Source organism: Anticarsia gemmatalis, chromosome 12, assembly GCF_050436995.1.
Source record: "Anticarsia gemmatalis isolate Benzon Research Colony breed Stoneville strain chromosome 12, ilAntGemm2 primary, whole genome shotgun sequence".
Classification (NCBI taxonomy): domain Eukaryota; kingdom Metazoa; phylum Arthropoda; class Insecta; order Lepidoptera; family Erebidae; genus Anticarsia; species Anticarsia gemmatalis.
The window spans coordinates 8,950,604-8,972,340 of NC_134756.1; the positions used below are offsets into that span (position 1 = coordinate 8,950,604).

Consider the following 21,737-nt stretch of genomic DNA (forward strand, 5'->3'; position numbering starts at 1 on the left):
ATAACCAGGACGGCCATCTAGTAATTTCACCACGGTACGTACTCCGATTTCAACGGCTGATTACCTAGTGGTTCATAATAGACTTGGTGGTTTACCTACTGCGAATGTGTGTGTGTTAATCAACTGCAATTGGAATAGATAATGTAGATGACAACTACTGCATATATGTTTATCACCCTACTTTGACTAAACAAAGGTCACAACATCGTAGTCAAATAGCTTAAATGTCATAATAATATATTTATTTTCAATCGACACTGCTGCTATGCAGCTGTTGCCACAACCAAGTCCGAAACAATTATTTGTGGTTCGCACAAATAACTGCTCGGTGTGGGAATCAAACCCACGACCTCCCGTCAGTCCAATTTGAAGCTGTTATTTTAAGTAGGACAATATCTACCAGGTCCGCTTGTATTGGTATTATTAAAGTAATATTTATTTTCCAGATTCTCCCCGGGCCTGCTAACGTTCGCAGCGGTGGTGACCGGCATCATAATGCTGGTGGGACTCTTTGGTAACCTCCTCACAGTCGTGGCGCTACTCAAGTGCCCCAAAGTCAGGAACGTGGCAGCTGCTTTTATTATAAGGTACGGTATTACTACGCCTACACATACACTTCTTCTCTTACGAATAAAGGTTTTAAAACAAATTTTTAAATACAGTTATTAAAGGTCTTCATCAGTACTGTATGCTCTGTAAGCCACGTCGAAGGCCTTTCGAGCGGCTTGAACAACTTTGACACTAGGTTTACCACTAATTATACGATAAGAAAAAAGAAGTACTGTATTAGCTACTAAGCACGCATAGGCTTTTGGTGGTAGAAAGTAAAGTTTAATTCGTCAGAAATTACTCTTGATTTGATGCCTGGACCATCGTAGTTGATGTTGATGCATTGATGATCAAACGTAGATCGCTGCCTTATAAGAATTAAACCACAAGCATAAATAAATTACTAATTTCAAAATAAATAATTATATGGTCCAAAAGTATACATTTAAAGTATTATATAGGTAGTATTAGTATGATAGTATTTAGAAACATACATAACGACACAAAAACAACACCAACTAATCAAACTTACAATATCAATTCGCTGTAGTTTTTCAATTTACGCTAAAACATCGATGATATGTTTAATTATTTATGTTCTCATAAATTCATAGTTTATAATCCAAAGAGTTAAGGGAAGGGTAGTTGGGAACTAATTTTCCGAACTCTTGATTGAGGTCGGCCACTTTTGGCAGAACTCTGAGACTCCGAGACAGTTTATGGAACCCCAAAACGTGGCGAATATCATTGTTTGGTTTAATTCTTGATGTTCGACCTAGATTGACCACGTTTTCAATGTTGGTAAACTTTATCTGAAAATATGACTTATGCTACTATTAAGTAATTAGGTGCCTAGTTAATTTTATGCTAAACATTTTCTCCGAGGACTATTGTCTTTATGGATATTGTTACTGCATGAATACGAAGCACAATATGATATGCTTGCGTATATTTCTCTTTGAAAAGGTTAGATTATTATAACACAGCCGTAAATTATGTCTTAAACCTTACATACCTGAGTTTTTAGAAAACTGATTTTTATTATGAAATATCGCACTTGACCACTATGGTGGTCTCAAGAGCTTTCTCTTTTTTCCGATAGAAGACCCGTGCTCTTTAGCATGAGTAATAGAATACATTTTATTAAACTCGCAACACACTGATATATTAATTGTTACCTAAGTTTAAACTATTGAGTACATACCAACTAAAGCAAGTATTAGACTATCAGACTATCAGCTTCCTGAGAAATATCAACAATAGCGGCAAATCTGTTATTGTTGATCAAGTAATTTCCATGTTAATGCCTGGAGGGACACATTCTGTTAACATCAACACAAGTTTAAGGATAACACGTGAACCACGTTTAACAAACAAATAACACAACACCACAGTTATACCAATACAGCTGATCTTTGGAGGGTCAAACACCTCTTGTACTTTACATAAGACTGGCTTATGTCCACGTGAAAAGATTGGCTTGAATAAAAAATATGTTCTGTGTTAATTCAGTATTAAACTATCCGTTTGCCATCCAAATACTTTTTCTAGTATTTATGTGGTAAGCAAAAACAGATCTATAATTCTATCAGCAGCAGCTATCGCAAGTATCCCTTGTAAACAAACAAAGCATATATTTTCATATTTAGAAGTAAAACCACGAATCTGTAGAAATATCGTTAATGTCTTGTTAATCATCAGTATCAGTCAACATACCACTTACCTAAAGCCATCATTATCATCATCATCAGTCGTGCCGTCAAGCTATAGCATAGTATTCATTATGATAAACAACTTTAAATAGTACATAATATATTTCCCAACAGAAAAACTAGTGCAGTAAAGTATAGATGACAATAATTAAACTGCAGAACAACAGTGCTTGTTTTATTCTTCCTAAGCGCCATTGTTATGGTCAAACATTTGATTCCCCTTACATCGGTTCCGCTTCGTTAGTGCCCCTCAAATGCCAATTGACAATGCATTCAGTACAATACCCTTTGTATTTGTTACAAACCATTACTTAGTACTAGTTTAATAAACTTGGAACTACTGTTCGTATTGCATTAACTACAATAATAGGTTTTTGTCTCTATAGGAAAATGTACACGTTTTCCCTCAACTGAACAACTAAATACCGTTCCATTATAAAGCTAAAAGAATTTAAGAACAAATTTTTTTTAAGAGGAAGATAGTGTGAATATTTTTCGTGACCCTCTCAGATTACTTATCGACATATTAAAAAGATCGCTTACTAGGTACAGTCCTCACAAAAAAATACAACCATAATATTCTACCTATCTCATTAATAAAGTCAACTAACATAATCTATTTTAAATTCCAGTTTATGCATAGCGGATTTCCTGTTCTGCGCCATCGTGCTGCCTTTCGCCATATCAGGCTTCTGGACGCGGACCTGGTCCCACGGGGGGGTCCTCTGCAAGCTGGTCCCGTTCCTCAGATACGGGAACGTTGGAGTGTCCCTGCTGAGCATCGCCCTCATAACCTTGAACAGGTACGTAGTCTTGAGGGAGTAACGGATTTCTTGGAATATTTAATATGCACGTGGAGGTATTGTCTTGCTGCCTATATTCTTAATATCTAATTTTAGTAGGTGTTCCCAACACCCATTTATTTCCCATCGCTGATTGTTGGCAGATACTTACATTATCAATTTTTGTATCAACCACTTTGTAAAACACTTTGCGATTGAAAAAGGGTGGCTGTGAGTTTTTTGCTATCTATCCTCATAAGGCTATGTGGATGGACAATATAATTTGTATGAGCATAGATGGCTTTTAGTGTTATTTTACATTAATGAGCACGCATCGTAGTTACCTGGTAATGTAATCGGTATTTACGTTGAATCACAAAATAACCCATTCAAACAATCGCGTGAATATGTGGTCTTTGACCAGGAATGTAACTAATATACACTAGGTGATATTTACATTTAAATTCCAAATTAGGTCACTGACTGCGTAGAATATTTCCATACCGGACCAAGGGAAGGAAATTCTCTATAGTCGGAGTCTAGTAACGTACAATGTAATTGGCAATAAGCTGGCTCCCTATTAGAACTAACATTACAATTTACGGGACGTGGGTGTATTCTATACACACCTGTATACGTATAAAATACTCTGTGGCCTACACCTCCAGATATTAAAAGGATATTATAAAAAATACTTAGTAATGGAGAAAATCTTGTTGTTATTAAAATACTTAGTTAGAACATCGAAAAGCCTGTTGTTATTCAGAATTTAACGGCCTTTAAAACATCACGTTCCATCAAAGACCAATATTATTGATGAACTGAAGACGTCTTTAAATACGTTATGATTCGTTGCTGAACGCTCTCACGTCCGTCCTTGGTGGCGTATTAGCATAATTGGCTAATCGCATTAACAAACCATAGCCGGTGGTCGCGATTTGAATCTCTATTAGTCCGGCGTTAAAAGGATGAACAGATTATTAAACATTTATTTAGTGAACAAGATAAATGTGGTCGATTGCTTTTGGATTGAGTTTTAAAATTAAATTGGTTAGAGGTTTCGAGGCTAAACTTAGTACCGCATCAGTATGTTACATTAAAATGTAGGCCCAGAAATGTTCTTGTTATTTCTGTTGCAACTATTATGTTCGACATCTCGCATCCATGTTTTACTGCTAATATTATATTTGTTGTAATGTCCCAAAACTTTATTAAGGTATTAAAAACGATTGCTTTAAGTCTCCACCGACTTCTGCGGGTTTTAGAAGGAGTGTCTCCTTTCTTGATCAATGAATCACCGTGTCTATCAAGACAACACAGTGACGCTATTTCGGATTTCCCCTTTTAAAATGCTTGCTATTTACCTAATACAAACAAATAATTAAAACAGCACCCAGACACTTCTAGGTTCGTAATTCCCGAATGCAAATATACTGCATGTATTAGTGCTAATCAGTATAATTTATTTCTTATGTAAATTCATTCCCCTGGCTGTCTGCAAGCAGACGGTAGACGTTGATTTAAAATGCCTAATGTATGTCTAGCCATTTGACGCAAACACTGCGGTAATTTCCAGTAGATTTTCTAAAAACATTGGAAATATGGCAAACCGATAGTTACCTTATTTTACCTGGTAACATCGGCTTTGTAAAAAAAGTTCATATTATGAATGTGAATTACTTACTTACAGAACATTTGAGCACTCATAGTAAGACTACTTAAAAGGATTCTGTTTCATCATGACGAAACAGAATTATTTTTCATCATGGAAGGATTCTGTTTCATCATGACCCTAAGTTGACCTTTTAGCATGATCTATTTCACACAACTATACATCAGCTTTAATCACACGGCTTCTCACGTGATTCTGCCTCTCTTGCGAAAATAAATATTTATATACTTACTCTTCCTGTCACAATGCCAAACGTTACCTGAATCAGTTTAACTGTTTCTGCGTAAACGACGAACAGACAAACATATGATTTTCAGTATGTATTTTAAAGAGTATGTATGTTACAGGTACATAATGATAGCTCACCACAGTTGGTACTCGCGCGTGTACCGCAAACACAACATAGCAATCATGATCGTGTTCTCGTGGATGTTCTCGTACGGCATGCAGATACCTACACTCGTTGGAGTATGGGGTAAGATTACATTTCAATGATACAAATATTAAGCTCATTGTTCATACAATATGTTAAAAAGATGATTTATTTCAAAAAATCGTAAATTAGGCTTCCTGCACACGTCATATTCGGTTCGGCAATAATCGGCCTAGCCGGGCGACAAAACCGAACGTGTGTTTGTGTATGTGTGTAGATGAACCCGATCAACACAAGCCGAACAAGTGAGTCGAGCCGGTTTTATTGTTCGACGAATATTGCCGAACCGAACGTGGCAAACCGAATGTTTTGTAGCAAGGCATACACGGTGTGAGTAAACCATTTATTTCGCGCCAAAATTATAAAAAATACAGTTTACTTTTCCGAATACTTCTAGTAACTCTTCCATATTAAAACGTCCCATGGTCGGCCTTCTGTTCCGTCCAAAGATACTGAACTACTAAGTATTTTTATTCCCGTGGTTCAATCTATAGAAACCATCACACAAATACACGAGTAAAATTTAACCCCTCAATTCGTCATACACAAACTATGTCAAAAAAGTTCTTTATTTGTCTAACAGTAACGTAATTTTCCAGGTAAATTCGACTATGACCCGGAGCTAGGCACGTGCTCCATAATGCCAGACGACAACGGTCGCTCGGCGAAGACCGCGCTCTTCGTGATCGCGTTCATTGTGCCAGCGTTGCTCATCTTCATCTGCTATGCTAGGATATTCTGGGTTGTTCACAGGTAAAACTATATTCCTATAAAAGTTACTGGCTAAAAATAGTATTAGATCTTGATTATTTGTGGATCGCACAAATAATTGTTCCGTGTGGGAATCGAACCGGCGACCTCCCGATGCAATAGTAGCGGCGTGGCGACCTAAACCACTGCGCTTTTAGTTTTGAGACATGCATTTATAATATTCTTGCCAAAAATATCAGCAAGCGTTAGTTTTCTCCCTTTTTTTCTTATGCCTGTATCCCACTACTGGACAAAGAGTTTCATGTATTTCCGAGACCCTTCAGTCTTTCATTCTTTCAAAAATAAACTTGAATACGATAATCAATTTCTGAGATAAAAGGTAATACAAAAATAAACTCAAAATATCTACACAAGTAACTCAACAAGTTTTCATAAGCTGTTACGCATCGCAACGCTTTTATTATGATGTATGAGATAAAATACATTTTGTTCGTACTCTGTATATACAATGAAGTACATGGATCCAAGAAAGTTATGTCACAGAAGTGTAAATGGGATTTGTAGGAAAAGGCTCGTGTCTGGCTCTCCAGAGACTTTATTGTTTCACTAGGATTTAGATATTTTATTATCTGCAAAATGGACTTAGGAATAAATATAAGGATGTTTCCTTGGAACTAAATTTGAAGTATGAAGAATAAAGTCTCAAGTTATATCTGTATTATTATGAAATGGTTGAATAACGAAGTAACGTGAAGCTAGGTACCTACTTTTTTCAAAATTTAAAATTTAAAAGAAGCAAAATCAACTCAAATAGGGAATCAAACTGGAGTCCTACAAAATCACGAGGCTCAGCTAGTTGTACCTATTTGTTTATAGAGCCCATATATTAGACAAGCCACAATCGATGCATTCGTTCATGCCTCACACCTCTTTAGAACACACTCAAAACCCATAGAACTACAACTATTATATCATTTTACAGTTCTGAACAGCGCATGCGTGAACACCAGAGATCCCAGCACGCCAGTCCCGGCAACCTCAACAGCACAGACAAGAGGTCTACGATCAAAGACAACAGAGAGACGAAAGCCCGCCGCAATGAGTGGAGGATCACAAAGATGGTGCTCGCGATATTCTTGTCGTTCCTCGTCTGCTACCTACCTATAACTATAGCGAAGGTCGCTGATAATCATGTGCATTACCCTGGTAAGATAAAATCTCCGTTTATCTTATATTCGATTACTTATTTGAAACCTTTTCCTCCCTTTCATTTAGTATCAAAGGTGGTGTGCTGTTATGTAGCGGTTTTTCAGTACAGCTGTGCACAGTAAAACAACCTTATGGGACTTTTGATGTTTATAGGAGCACAGTTAATAAAATCAGTACTCATACACCTAATTTCTTACCTAAATACAACTTTATATAATCTAAATGTGTTATGTTACCTGCAGTATTCCACATCACGGGCTACCTGTTACTGTACGCGAGCGCATGCGTGAACCCGATCATCTACGTGATAATGAACGCGCAGTACCGCGCGGCGTACGCGGCGGCCCTGTGCTGCCCCCTGGCGCGGCTGTCGGGGCTCACGAGCGGTGCGTATCCCTCCTCGCCCGTCGCATGCCCGGCCGCCAGGAAGCCGGAGCGCACCTCCGCCCTCGCCTCATATATCAGACCGTGAAGGTATCATTCGTGATGCAACCCGCTACTGGACATTTACTTGGTGTTTTTGGCGTTCTGGCCAACGGTCACGGTTCCGGGCTTGGAATTTTAACTGTTGTAAATAATTTTTCAGAATTTGTAAATATCTCCGTGCTAATTTTAGTATTATTGTCTTTTACTGTGTTTCATATCAACATTTGTTTTTAAATGAAATTGTTTAATTGTCTATTGTACATAATTTTATGGTTGATAGAACAAGGTGAAGTTTTAGTCGAATTTGTACCCGCAGCGTGTTGTATCACATCATTCATGTTTCATTGTTGCATTTTAATTCATTCGTTTTCATACTAACCAACATATCCGCAAACACGAGTTACTCACAGTTTTTCACCAACTGCAATTATCACCTGCACTTTTGCACTGGCCTTATTAGAATACTTTATTCAACAATTAACTAGTCGTTTATTCTATTTAGAGAAATGGAACGAGCGTCACGGGTACAGCTTCAACAACACGCAAACGGCGCTCAGCCAAGTGTCACTGGGGGAGTCGAGAGTCGACCATCGGGCCACGGTGGCAAGCCCTGGCGGAAGATAAACTCCAGGCCTTCAGACTCACACAGCACCGGGCCCGTTCAACCCATCGGGCCTGCCACCGAGTCAGTCAGCTTTGGCCCCAAAGCCATTGGAACGAGATATCAGAGAAACGGATCGCAACTCAGCATTGGCGCCAAATCTGATGCGATCTTCAGAAACCAAGTCGGGTCACAACAAAGCATCGACTCCAGATCCACAAGACCTAAGCTTTATATAACGGGCTCTCAAAGCAGTTTAGGGCCCAAAGTTACCAGGTTCCAAATTGACGATTTACGAAGTGATAGACAAACCAATGTATAGCGTTTGTCGCTCGTTCTACGACGTACCAAAGATATTGTAAACTTAAACCAAATATTATCTGCATTTTAATGAATTTATAGTTATAAAGTACAGTATTTTAAACTTATGAAAAGACTTTCAAAAGTAAGTTGTGATTAGAGTAAGATCAAAATAATATTTTTTATGAAAGTATTGCTACTTCAAATTAAGAAAAATGTTGCAGCTCCAAAAAATACTTACTGAGCTCTGTTGATTATTTTTTATTAAAAAAATGCTTTAGGTACTTACCTAGCATACGTAATCTCATTCAATATCCGTCCTACAACGAGCGACAAGCTAGCAATTATCGACATAATATTATTATAATGTAAATAAGGTGACTTCTAGTATATAAGTATTTTATTGCTAGTTCAATGTTCTGACAAGTCTTCCATAATACTCTTTGCTTATTTCTATATAAGCAATAAAAAAGGAAGTGTTGTGCATCTATGACATTATAATAAGTTCTACATTCCGCTATATTTAAGAGTAAAAACATGACCAATATTAGTATTATTGTACCGAAAGAGTGCTAATTTTTTACTATTTTTATCAGAACAACATTCCATCATTTGGCCAAAGATATATGAGTTTTAATAAATGACTTTTATAATCTTAACACCAGATCTATAAACCCGTAATAATACTTATTTTTAAGGTAAAATCAGTATTTTATTTTATATGAGAATTAAAATATTTCTATGAATTTACCAATATGCCATACTATTTTAAGGTTAAACTAAATTGACTCTAATTCTGTAAATAGGTAACTGAATTATTCGTTATTTATTATTTTGTTACTACAGTTTATATTGTATAAAATCAAGATATCAAGGTTGTTAAAAATATATACCTAGTTCAAGAACTTAAATATACCAGTTGTATTATTTTACCTAACCTTCCTCTAAAATGTAGCAATTAAGCGAAGTTTATCATAGCAATTAAGCATGAGAAAGTCATATAGTTCGCAATTCCATACAAAACTCCATACACAATTAAATTTCCCAATCCGCATCGCCGATGTAGTTTCTAGTTTAGAAGATTGTTATGATCAGAAACTCTGAGCTTACGGCGGATATGATTGATTTGAAAAGTTATATGGAAGCCTTTATGGTGTTACACTCAATGAAGTCTTGTCTAAGCACCTACTTAAACAAGACGTCATACGCGTCCTTTAGAGCAGACCTACGCAGATAAATTCAATCTCTGTCAAGCAACAGACTATTGCAGAGTCTCATTAGAGTACCCGGATATGTTTTCCTGCGCCTGAGGATGCAATATCACGTAATGCTACGTAAGTTTGTTGTACGGTAAATAAAAAAAAAACCATTAATGTTTCACCGCTAGGCATGGGTCTCCTTTTGGAATGAGGGAAGGGTTAGCCTTGAGTCCACCATGTTGGCCAAGTGCGGGTTGGGAATTTTGCATACCTTCAAGAACTACTCAATTCTCGATTTTTTCCGTTGGAAGAAGTGATAATTATTTTTAATACACACTTATCATAACTTCGAAAATAATAAATAAGGAATGTAAATTATAAGAAATATTTTTTATTATTATTATTATATCTCATTATTTTATGTACTCAATAAGCAATCAAAAGATAACAAGACATATAATTACATCTCTCACAGCACGTTCATTGCCGGTTATTATTTTTATTATTTATCTGATAACAAAATAAATAAATTATTTCAATGCGTAAAACAGAACGACTTCAGTCCACAGACAATAGACTTTACTTTTCCACCTTGCCTGTCGGCTGTCATGTCATGTCAATTTTGTCACTGTCAAAAGTCAAAAATTATTGACAAAATCTGATGCGAGTCAATGTAAAATCGTTTCGCTTTTATGGAATTATTTATATCAAATAAACAATGTAGTCATAGTTAGTGCTTAAAATAAGATACTCAAGTGTTCGTTTTAGTATTATATTGGTGTGAACTTAATTAATATACCGTAGTGTTAATAGAAACAAATAAAAATGGATGTCGTCGGCAGTGAGATTGGCCTGAAAATGCGGGTAAATATTTAAAATAATACATCGCACAGTGTTTTATTTACCCTAAAATGATCTATGAAACATATTTACTTAGATTTTTGTACTTTAAATGATTTATAGTATTGAGAGTAATATGGTTTCCGCTATGGCCGCATTTGTTGACATGAGATACATTATGACATGCATCGTTGTGTGTATTGATTGCAAATATTTTACTTTCAGTCGGCCATCAAGGCCAAGCTGACAGAATTGGGATGCTATGTTGGTAAGTATTCCGGATATGCTCTATATAAGAATTTTATAAATAACCTTTGTTGTATTTACGATAGCAATATTGTTGACACATAAGCATGGGATTGTTTGAACTTGAATCAAATTCGACTTAAATTACAAGGCTATTTATTGATATTAATATCATAGATATTAAAATATTTGAGTGAGGTCACTGTCAGTAGGTAAGTAGTCCAGAATATTGTCATTTAATTAAAGTTTCTGGTTATAATATTTCTTTTGTTGCTTGAAACTCCTTATTCCAATAAAAACTAAAGGCTCTGTCTAGAATAAGCTACTATAACTTTACACATTGTCATTTTTAAACAATTAACAATAATATTATTAGAAGTAAATCATCACATAAAATAAAACAATATGAGAGGTTAGATAATGTAAAACTTACATTTATACTAATATTATAAAGCTGAAGAGTTTGTTTGTTTGTTTGTTTGAACATGCTAATCTCGGGAACTACTGGTCCGATTTGAAAAAATCTTTCAGTGTTAGATAGCCCATTTATCGAGGAAGGCTATAGGCTATATATCATCACGCTACGACCAATAGGATCAGAGTACCAGTGAAAAATGTGAATGACGAAGGCGAAGTTGCGCGGGTCAGCTAGTTTATTATATAAACAATTTGGCACACTGCCCTCGTTGAGTGCTCAGATAAAAAAAGCTAGATATAAAAATGATGCATAGAAATTATACATAAAGTTGGATATAGTATTTAATTTTGGCATTATTACGACTCGAGGGATTTTGTGCTATAAACCAGGTAACTGGGTTGTGGAGGTGTAAATGTTTGTCTGTCTCTTTTAGTCACTGACATGATTCTCACTAAATTACTATTCTATATGGATGTTACAAACATTATAGACATGAGGCATAATTTATGGCTGGAATAAACTCTAGATTGTGTACCAGCATGCAGGTCCTTCTTCAGCCACCAATTGAACAGTTCAGTCAAAATTTAATGTCAAACTTTAATTACCTTTGCTTAGTTTGGTCATATCCAATATTAAGTAGGATTGTTTTCCTTAAAAACATGCTGCAAAGAGATTTGGCTGATGATTTTATGACCAGCAGCACACTGTATCAACCTGGTGATGGTTCAGGAAATTTGAGTTGGAAAGTGGGTATCTTTGATAGGCATCCCTGAATGACTATGATCCGACAGATCCACAGGTGAAGACATCACAATTTTGTACATTTGTCAATATATTATTCAATGTTACAGATGATGAGCTCCCAGATTACGTGATGGTGATGGTAGCTAACAAGCGCACCCGTGCCCAGATGGAGGATGACTTACAGCTGTTTCTTGGAGACAATACTGAGCTGTTTGTCAACTGGCTGCATCAGGTGCTCAAGAAGCTGCAGGAAGTCACTGTGGCTGCTCCAGCACTTAGTAAGTTTACTTTTATTGTTACACATATTTAGTGTAGGATGTGACTTAGAAATAATTACATCTCTTTGATAATGGCTTTAGGTCTAGTAAATATTGTCAGGTTCACTATACAGTGAGATGGTGTGTGAGCAGAAATCCTCCTTGTAGGGTTATTTTACACACCTTGATATATTAAACCTAGCCTTTGGGTTCTTGGGGCTGGAGCTTTAAACTTGGGTTGTGTATTCATTTTTCGAAAAGTTTTCATAAATCTTATCTCATGATATGATATCAAACATCAGGTAGAACAGCTAAGTAATTTAATTTTTCAGAAGTAGTAGAACGCGACAAGAGCAAAGAGAGATCCAGATCAAAAGATCGCAAATCTAAAGAAAAGAAATCAAAAGATAAGCATAAGAAGAGTGATTTGAAAAAGGCTAAAAAGAAGGAGAAAGAGAAGCTCTTCCGTAAGAAAGAAGAGAAGAAAATACATAAAACTAAAAAGAAGAGTAAGCATGAAATGATTCGGCCGAACATACCTCCATTACTCATGAACATGGAGAAGGAATCTGAACCTTCGATTACTGATGTATTTGCTGGTCAGATTCTAAAGAATCATGGGATAAATTTAGATCCACCTAAGGAAGATAATAAGCCTGAGAAGAAACCATTAGTCAAAGAAGTAAAAAGGCCTATTTTGCCTATAATAGACCCGGCAACGATACCGTCACAATCAGAACTAGAGTCAGCACTCTTGCAAGAGAGAGCTAGTGTACCAATAAGTGATTCCAAAGAGGAGAATATTAAAGAAATGAATCAAATTGAAGCTAAGATCCAGGGTTTAAAGCAAAAGTTGTCGGAACAACTAGATTCTTTGTCTGATGATGAAGACTTTCTTAATATTAGGACTGAGGCTGAGGAGTTAATGAATGATTTTGCTGAAGATGTTTTTCAGGTATACTATTTATTTTGAGTTATTAAGACATACTATATGATTTTCTATAGATCGACAGCAGCTATTTTAACTATGCTAACTTGAAAAACTGAACTTTACAGTAGTATCATTTAATATGGAAACCTTGATAACTTTTGTAATGAAAAGTATGTTTAGTTAGTATTAAATAAGATTTGTAACTTCTTTTCTTTGATATTTGTTTGTGAAATTTTTATGGTAGGTATATAGACATTTTAAGGAATTTGGCATAAACGATTTTACCAAAATTTGAGTTAGCATAATATAAACAGCTGTTGTTGTGATATGAACAATATATTCATTCATTGAGATGATATATCATATTATTATAGTCATAGAGTCCTTTGTCACTTCTAACTCCAACAATGTTGTTTCAGGAGATATCTCAACAAACGCCAATGGTAGCGACTCCCCCAATGGAACCCCAACTATCACCTACCCCTCCACCCCCTTCCATACCGCTACCCATAGAGGTTCCCAAGGATGTCCCTCAAGAGTCCATAGAGACATTACCACAGATAGAACTAAAGCTGCCAAAGAGGCCAGTGAGGGAACGACTCGGAGCCAGGGAGGAAATCAAAGCTCCTGAAAAAAAAGAAAAAGAGAGGAGCGAAAGTCCTGAAAGGTTGTTAAATTACAAATTTGAGGTAGTAAGAGTAAATTGCAACACTATTAATGTGTGAATATGTGTTGGCCATATTTTTTATGAGAGAATTTTTGTTCTGTTTTTGCTTTAAGCCTTGAAGAGTTATTTCTAACGTATTTATTTTTTTACACAAAGAATAGTATTTTATAAAAATCCAATGCTCAATTGTTCACATTTTTTCAATTCTCACATAGATTGAAAAAATTGCAAACATTCAATTTACATACTGTCTATAAAATATACACTATAGCTGAAATGATTTGCATGAATCACAAGAATTCATAAGTCAGGGAATCAGTTGCTTTATTCATCAGGAATTCCCTTGCAAATGTTTTATTATAATATATTATTTTAAACCGAAAATTTGTCAGTGTATATGTGTATTTTTTTGGCCAACAAATAATATATTTGGAACCGAATTCACGCATATTATTTTCAGGTTCACACCGGAACGAGAGCCTGAGGTACGGCCGCAAAAGTCAGCCAAGAGCCGTTTGGGAGACCCACCGGAATCATCTAAAAGAAGTTCTGTATCTGACGACGCTAACTCGGATAATTCGGACACTAGTACCAAAAGAATGACTTCGAAGTTAGTATAAAAACTACTTTCTTACATTATTTAAATGTTCAGTTTACTCAGCATTCAATAGGAGGTGAAACTTTTCACAAATACCGATTACGTTACCTAACTCTGGGCTACTTTGAGAACGTATTAATAAAAAAAAGGGCAGGTAGTGCACTTTGCCCTAACGTATAGACTAACGCCCAGATCGAAAAGGCAGTTAATACTACACTTCTTGTTGGTTCATGTACTTTCATACATACAAAAATACATAAAAATAACGCCTTTTCATAGGGGTAGTCGAGACTAGAGACCGTTACTTGGTACTTACCAACTTCCTTTGTTCATTCACATCCTTATCTTGTCATACCGCGCCGGTTACGAGTAATACCTATATCTCTCAAAATATTTTTTGACGTTTCATAAGAAGCTGATATGATTGGTAGATAGATATTATATTTTAAATGAATTTATTATGTTGTTAACAGGGTATCAGTGTTGGAGAATCGTTCTAGTCGTGCGCAGTGCGCGAGCGTGGTGCGCGTCCGTCCGCGGCCGCGGGTGTCGGCGCCCGCCTCGTCGCTGCTGCTGCGGGCCGTCGCAGATGCTCATAAGAGCTTGTTGAATGTACGTTCTTATTTAATGTAATGTTTTGCCCTAATATACAATAGACTGCTGGTGCTACATAGAGGAAAGAGAGAGGGGTTATACTTTGACTTGAGTATGCGTGATGATTGAACTTACCTTTAAGAATAGTTTTAATATGCCTTTAGTATCCCTTTTTACTTCTAATTTCTGATGTAAACTTAGATCAATCCACTTTGTTAATTAACTCTGTGTATACTTTGTATCCCCTGCCTCGTTAGGAAAGGAGACCCCTACCCAGCAGTGGGATAGTAATAAGTGTAATAAGTTTAAAAAAGTATTATTTTATACGAAAATGTATTTCCAATAAACGATTTAAAAACCTGTTGTCTTGACAACCACGAAGTCTACAACAATATTATTCACAATTTATATTTCAATTTACATACGAAGCCTCAGTTGGTGAGCATTATGGACAAATATCCTCTCTTGTATTAGAACTAAATAAACATCTTTGAAAAATTCACACAGTCAGTCATCGGATTTCAAACACATCTAGAACGATGGTAATGAGCCAACTAAAAATATACTTAAAATACTTCCAAATATACACACTATAATAATTATAGATCTAGTTAATAAACTAACATATTTGGTTTCCAGACGCCAAACACAAAAACCGACACAGAGTCACAACAAGTGAAACGCGCGCTAGTGCTGCCGATGCGGCGGTGTGTGGAAACACAGAAGATCGTGATACAAGTGCCGGCTGACAACTCGCAGGAGAATGCTGACAGCATCAGTCTAGGCGGCGATATGGACAGCGATGATGATAAGAGTTCTAAGTAAGTCTAGTTAAAATTGAGAATTCTGCAGTGAATAGTTTGTGCTTTAAACTAAAACCACTAGGTCTGTAGTTAAGTTTCCAATCTGAAATTTTCTGATGTAACTTAGCTTAGCAAGTTGTGTCATAGAAAGTAAAATACACTCAAAACCAGGAATTGGTCCCTACTAGCAGGTCATCCTGAATGAATTGTTTTTAGGTTGTAAAAACATTTCTCTCCCAAACTCACTATCATGGTGAAGTAATTTAAATGTTTGAACCTATATTGAATTTTAAGAAAAAAGGTGCTTGTTTTTACAACTTTCACTACTATCAAAGTTACCTACACCTTTTAGCTTTTAAACACAAATATCGTAAAAATATTGCAATACATTTTAATACATGTATTTGTTTGGTTATACAGAATAGCGAGTGACGTAGATAAAGACGAGTACATACCGGCGCCGATCACTAAGAAGATAATCAATAATGAGTACACGCCCTCACGGCGGAACGAGGGTAGAACTGCTAGTCGTAAGGATGATACGCTCATTATTGAAACTATGTAAGTACACACTCAATACTATTTCACATACATACGTACTTAATATCACGCTTGTTATATTCGAAGGTGTATGCAGAGGTTATGTGGTTTAACATGTTTGCAACATCTATTCACAAGGTTGATAACCAAATGGTCTAAGCATTCGCCTTCACCGCAAGTGGTCGGGAGTTCGAACCCAACTTTTCGAAATCATAGGCGTATTTATAAATAGTTTTTAGTACTCGTTCTGATCGAAAACATGGTGATGAGACTTTGAATTTCTGAGAGTTCCTTAACACAGTAATTACAAAGGCATGCAAAGTTCCCAAACCCACACTATTGACTAAAGTAGTGGCACTAACCCCCGGCTCCAGACCTTTGCCTGCCATTAGAAGTAACGGGTTATTATTTCTCCAAAGCGAATCATAACTAATCATCTTTTCCTTTCGCAGCAACATCCACAACCCGTCAGTAGGTAAAGACAAAAACACTCAATTTATTGTCACAATGGATGGCTACCATCCGAACGCGTTCCTCGCAAAGAAACTACAGACAGAAGGCCTCCTGAACGACGAGGACGAAATAGACAAAACTGACAAAGAAAAACCAAAAGTACCAGAAATTAAAGAACCAAAGCCCAAAGAGAAGAAACCAGAGACAACGGAAAAGGCTCTAGAAAGTTCGAAAAGGTTGAGTAATGCGAGTGAGGAGAGTGAAACGCAAGTGATTATTAAAAAAGAACCGGAAGAAAAGCCTGAGAAAAGAAAAAGCCTTGAGGTTAAAGACGAAACGCCGGTTGTGAAGAAAAGGAAGGCATCACCGATTGTATTCGATGTTGATAAGAGAGCGAAAGAGACGGAGAGAGTGCGGGAGAGAACTGAGAGCGTAGGTAGTGACGGTCATGTGACTGTTACTACTGTTACAAATACTCATAAATATGATTCCGTGCCTCCATGTAAGTATTTATTTCATAATTGATTCTTAATGAAATTGTTTTCGCATTTCCTCCATAGATAACTGCAATTTATAGAAGGGCGCAAATAATGTAAAGTCTTATTATGTTGTTAGACGTGTATATTCATGGACACAAATGTATGTATTTGTCTCTTAAGGCTGGAACATCATAAAATGTGTGTCTCTATGTGTTTCAACGCGCCACAGTATCGATAGCACTTGGAAGAATTCTATGTTTGTTAGGCTCCTCGTTATACAAGATTAATTCTTAGTGTTAAATGATGTATATGTATTGCGAATTAATAATTGTCAATCGTCAGTGAGCGCGGCGGAGCGCAAGTTGGTGTGGTGCCGCGCGTTCCCGCTGTGCCGCTACGGCTCGGGCTGCGCCTTCGCGCACCCGCGCTGCAAGTTCCTGGCGGCCTGCACGCGCCGCCACTGCCCCTACTCGCACTCGCCGCACGCGCCGCTCGCGCCGCCCGAGCCCTCCGCGCAGGTGCCCAGCGTCGGTCAGTGTTATTTAGAAAACTACATATATTATTTAGAATTCTTTATCCGAGTTTTCTCGAAACAAAACTTTTCATTAAATTGCAAGAAAATCTATCAAACCCTATGCAATGAATATATAATATATTAAGGCTTTCGGTTAAACAAATAGCGCTATTATTTTTACGCTATCATTTGGTCAATCAGTGTATGTACATCCTAGCGATAATACTTGTACGTATAAGCCCGTATACGTGCACGTAAAGTCGTATACGTGCAGTACTGCCAACGCATACGTCTGAAATAACCTAGATTAAAAACACAATATTTATCTTCATCTTCGTTTCTTTACAGCATCCCACGTGGTCCCAGCAGCGAACTACAAGTCAATATCGGCCGTAGTTCCCAACATGTGCAAATTCTACCCGAACTGCGTGAACCCAACCTGCCACTTCTATCACCCGAAGCCTTGCCGTTACGGCAACACTTGTTCCAACAAGCTCGAATGCAACTTCTATCATGCCGATGTGCCACCCAAGTGGAGATATCCAGTCTAAATATAATGATTTAGTATTAGTTGACTGTTTTATTTACCTGCTTACTTGGTTACTGTATTTTTTTAAAGAAATTAGAAAAACAAGTATTGGGTCACAGCCATGAGGCAGTTTTCCCAATGATACTATACGAGCGACATGTATTAGCACTTTAAGGTAAATTAAATGACATGGATCATCTTGGTAGTGCGTTCAGAAGAACACGTTTGATAAGCTTAAATAAATCTTTATAACCGTACTTTTAAGATATTCGTCTATCAATATGTACCTAAGATTGTCTGCTAACCAACTACAGAAGAACAAAAGAAATGAACTACTAACTGCATGAGTAATTCCACGTAATAGCACTGACTGAGTATTTTGCTATTTCTTCCATGTAGGCACAGCTTCTTACTGTGCTATCCCCAGATCTCAATAGATTGAATCGTTAAACATTACACAATAACCAGATTGTTATTACAGTGAGTTCAAACTCCCTGCAAGGTCGACATCAATTTGTTCCAATTGTGTGCTGAGAGAATTTTGGACAGCGATTTCCTTATTACATTTCTAGTACCTACGCATATATTCTATTGTAGTATAGTTCTTAATATAATCACTTGGTCAATTTATTATTAGGTACACCTGTCATCATGATTTTGAACAATAACGAGGTAGGTATCTCATTTCTTCCTCATAATATACTTATTTGAAATTCAATGTTTGAGTATCTTCTAGAACTGATTTATGTGGCACAAAAATGAATTGGCACTTAGCGGGTGCACTCGTAGTATTCTGCTGAAAAGACTTAATCAGTAGCCATCTTCAGCTGAAAACTACATACCCACCTAATTCTACCTACCATTTTATATGCTTTACACGTTAAAAATCATAATACTCGGAACTGCTCGAGTAGTAGAGTAGAGTACTACCTTCACCGTTTATGCTATAATCGGTAGCTCCTTACTTATGACGTCATAATTAATATAGACCTATCGCAACAAAGATCCCCATGCGATCCTACGAGATAAAGTCATCACAACTAATGATAATTAACAAGGAGGGAACTAAAAATATCTGCCTATGTAATATTTTATATGCACCTTTATATAAATCATGATTCATTTCGGAGATACGGATATCGTGGTACAGTCACAAACACTGGTATTTCCAACTAAGGGCCTCTGAACTAAATGCATCAACGTGCTGGAAAATAGTGAAGAAAATTAGCTTCCCAGATTTCTTAGCGACGATGAAACCTACGTTAGAGTCGTCATGAGCAAACAACGACTAAAAATAACATTATGCACCTGTATGGGTTCCATTTTCTTACTCACCTACCACCTACTCATTCTCTGCTGTCTGATATACCTACCTATGCAACGTAAAACTATTTAGAAGTACCTTCAGATACAGCCCAGCTAGAAATAAAACATGACAGAATTGGTGGACTCCAACTGTTATAGGTACTCTCTCATGATTACCTGATGCATACTACAGATCTTAGGTAGGTAGGTACCTACTGCAAGGAAAGTTTAAAACTGTAAGGATTCCTTGAGTTGATGAAACGCTTAAAACGACGTAAGTAACTGGTATAAAGTAATCATTTTCATGTCAAAGTGAAATCTGTAATATCTATTATGCGTTTAATAAACAAACATCGTGTCTCTACGACTGTGCGTCACCCTCTGCTAGGACGTCACGTAATGAAATAGATAGGCAAATGTATCCGGCGTTCCCTATCATCCTGCGATCATTCCCGCTTCAGTCCCACTCTCAGTTGGAACAAGCTCTTGGACTACTCCAACAGGTGCAGGAGTACAGTGCCTTAGTGTTCTTCTTCAAACAGGCGATTTATTCGGAGGTACGTTGCATTTGATAGCATGCAAATCATCATGATCATTCAGTAGCAGACATTGCGACGATGAGTAGGTTTTTTAACATCTTCGAATCTTAGAAAGGAGTAATAATCTGTCAGGTGTCTTTTTCCATATACCTACCGTCTTCTAAAGATTCAAGGGCGTAGAGTTTGGTGACCAATCAAATATCTACTATACTATCGTGATTGTGCCCGTGGGGAGAGCAGGAACATAATAGGTAGGTAGGTACATTGTCACGAAAGTTTCCCACGAAAGTGTCAGAAGACTTTTTGTTTTTTTTTACTAAAATAAGTTCATATACTTATCAGATAGACTGATACTTTAACAGACCAGGGTTTGCATTATGCATCAACGGCAATATACGGTAACAGAGAAAACCACATCTTTAAAAAAGCTCGCTAACGTTTTCTAATCACTTAATCAAATACTTAATATTTATAAACATAATATAAATATTCAAGCAGTTAAAATAAACGTATGACTAATATTATTTATATTTCGTATACTAAAATTTTGAGGAAAGACTTATGTAATTTATTGTTATAAATTGTAAATTTGACGCCACGTGTAACACAAGTTAATCTAGTATCTTAGTATGCACAATGTCTAGTGCATTGAAATAGGAAGTTCGCCGGGTCGATTCGTATCAGAAAGGTCGTTCGTCTAGTATCAGTTAGTTATCTTACTAATATCATAACTGCTTAAGTTTATATATTTGTTACTCAATCAAATCATAACTGCTTATGTTTATATGTTTGTTACTCTATCAAGCCAAAACTATGAGTCCAATGTGTGGGTTAAGCAACCGTTGGCACGGTCATTCTGTAGATGGGTGACCGCATAGTGGTATTTGAACAGAACTCTTTCGTGCTTCAGAGGGCATGTTAAAAGTTGGTCACGGTTGTTGTTTATTAAGACAACAGTCGTCAAGCTATGTCAAGAGCCCTTCGGACTGCTTGAACAACTTTGACACTAGGCTGACCACTAACCATACGACAGAATAGAAGCGAAGATGCGGGTTGAAGCTAGTTAGAACCAATTACAATCAGTGTCTTAGTAGGTACCTACCTATAATATATACCGACAAGTACCTTATACTAAATGTAGGTACTTACCTAATTAGTTTTACTTCGAATAGTAAGCCTTTTGTATTAAATACAATTCGACACGTAAATAGGTACATATGTAAGTAACTACGTCAATTCGCAGTTCCTTTGATTACTCTAGGTTAGGTAGGTACAAATACAATTTAACCGCAACTTAAACCGATTGATATCAACTATTAAAGTCCGAAAAACATCAATACAAACATAACATGCCAATTCAACTGCATTCGTAAACCACAATACCGCAGATTAAGATCAATACAGATTGGTTACAAAAAACGGTAGGTAAGAACCGAAAATAGACGGTAATAGAGACAGACACCGTGTCAAAACCATAAACATCGTGTTTTCCGGTTGCGGTTCGGAAAACTAAAACAATACACTCACTGGCAGGTACATCGAAACTTAACAAAAAACGTCATCAGTAGCGCTACCATGAGTTGGTAACTATAGTCTCCCGGAGACACTGTAGTTCTCGTAAAACTCGAACAGCGCCTCTAGCGGATAGTTAAGGTACCAAAATTGCTACCATGGGTCGCCATATTT

At 36.7% G+C, this 21,737-nt stretch overlaps 2 protein-coding genes across 4 annotated transcripts in view; both read left to right on the forward strand.

The window, feature by feature from the left end:
* moody (G-protein coupled receptor moody) overlaps positions 1 to 9,310 on the forward strand; it is a 53,879-nt gene extending 44,569 nt beyond the window's left edge. Inside the window, exons 3-9 of one of the 2 annotated variants that reach the window (XM_076120846.1) lie at positions 447 to 587; positions 2,894 to 3,064; positions 5,063 to 5,190; positions 5,748 to 5,901; positions 6,842 to 7,065; positions 7,311 to 7,454; positions 7,999 to 9,310. In XM_076120846.1, the coding sequence (XP_075976961.1) occupies positions 447 to 587; positions 2,894 to 3,064; positions 5,063 to 5,190; positions 5,748 to 5,901; positions 6,842 to 7,065; positions 7,311 to 7,454; positions 7,999 to 8,417 (1,381 nt within the window). In that variant the 3' untranslated portion in view covers positions 8,418 to 9,310. Of the gene's footprint in view, positions 1 to 446; positions 588 to 2,893; positions 3,065 to 5,062; positions 5,191 to 5,747; positions 5,902 to 6,841; positions 7,066 to 7,310; positions 7,543 to 7,998 lie in introns of both variants that reach the window. The other variant, XM_076120847.1, reaches the window with a different exon arrangement.
* An 886-nt stretch (positions 9,311 to 10,196) lies between these two features.
* On the forward strand, positions 10,197 to 18,248 carry Nab2 (Nuclear polyadenosine RNA-binding 2). 2 transcript variants are annotated; one of them, XM_076120882.1, is made up of 12 exons: positions 10,197 to 10,458; positions 10,660 to 10,702; positions 11,950 to 12,120; positions 12,435 to 13,054; positions 13,450 to 13,697; positions 14,158 to 14,307; positions 14,769 to 14,907; positions 15,529 to 15,710; positions 16,113 to 16,253; positions 16,685 to 17,187; positions 17,507 to 17,695; positions 18,027 to 18,248. In XM_076120882.1, the coding sequence occupies exons 1-12, from the start codon at positions 10,420 to 10,422 to the stop codon at positions 18,227 to 18,229; spliced, it is 2,628 nt and encodes an 875-aa protein (XP_075976997.1). In that variant the 5' UTR covers positions 10,197 to 10,419; the 3' UTR covers positions 18,230 to 18,248. The 2 variants fall into 2 exon arrangements, with proteins under 2 accessions (XP_075976997.1, XP_075976996.1); XM_076120881.1 differs by having other exon boundaries at positions 10,198 to 10,458; positions 12,432 to 13,054.
* The last annotated feature ends 3,489 nt before the right edge of the window (positions 18,249 to 21,737 follow it).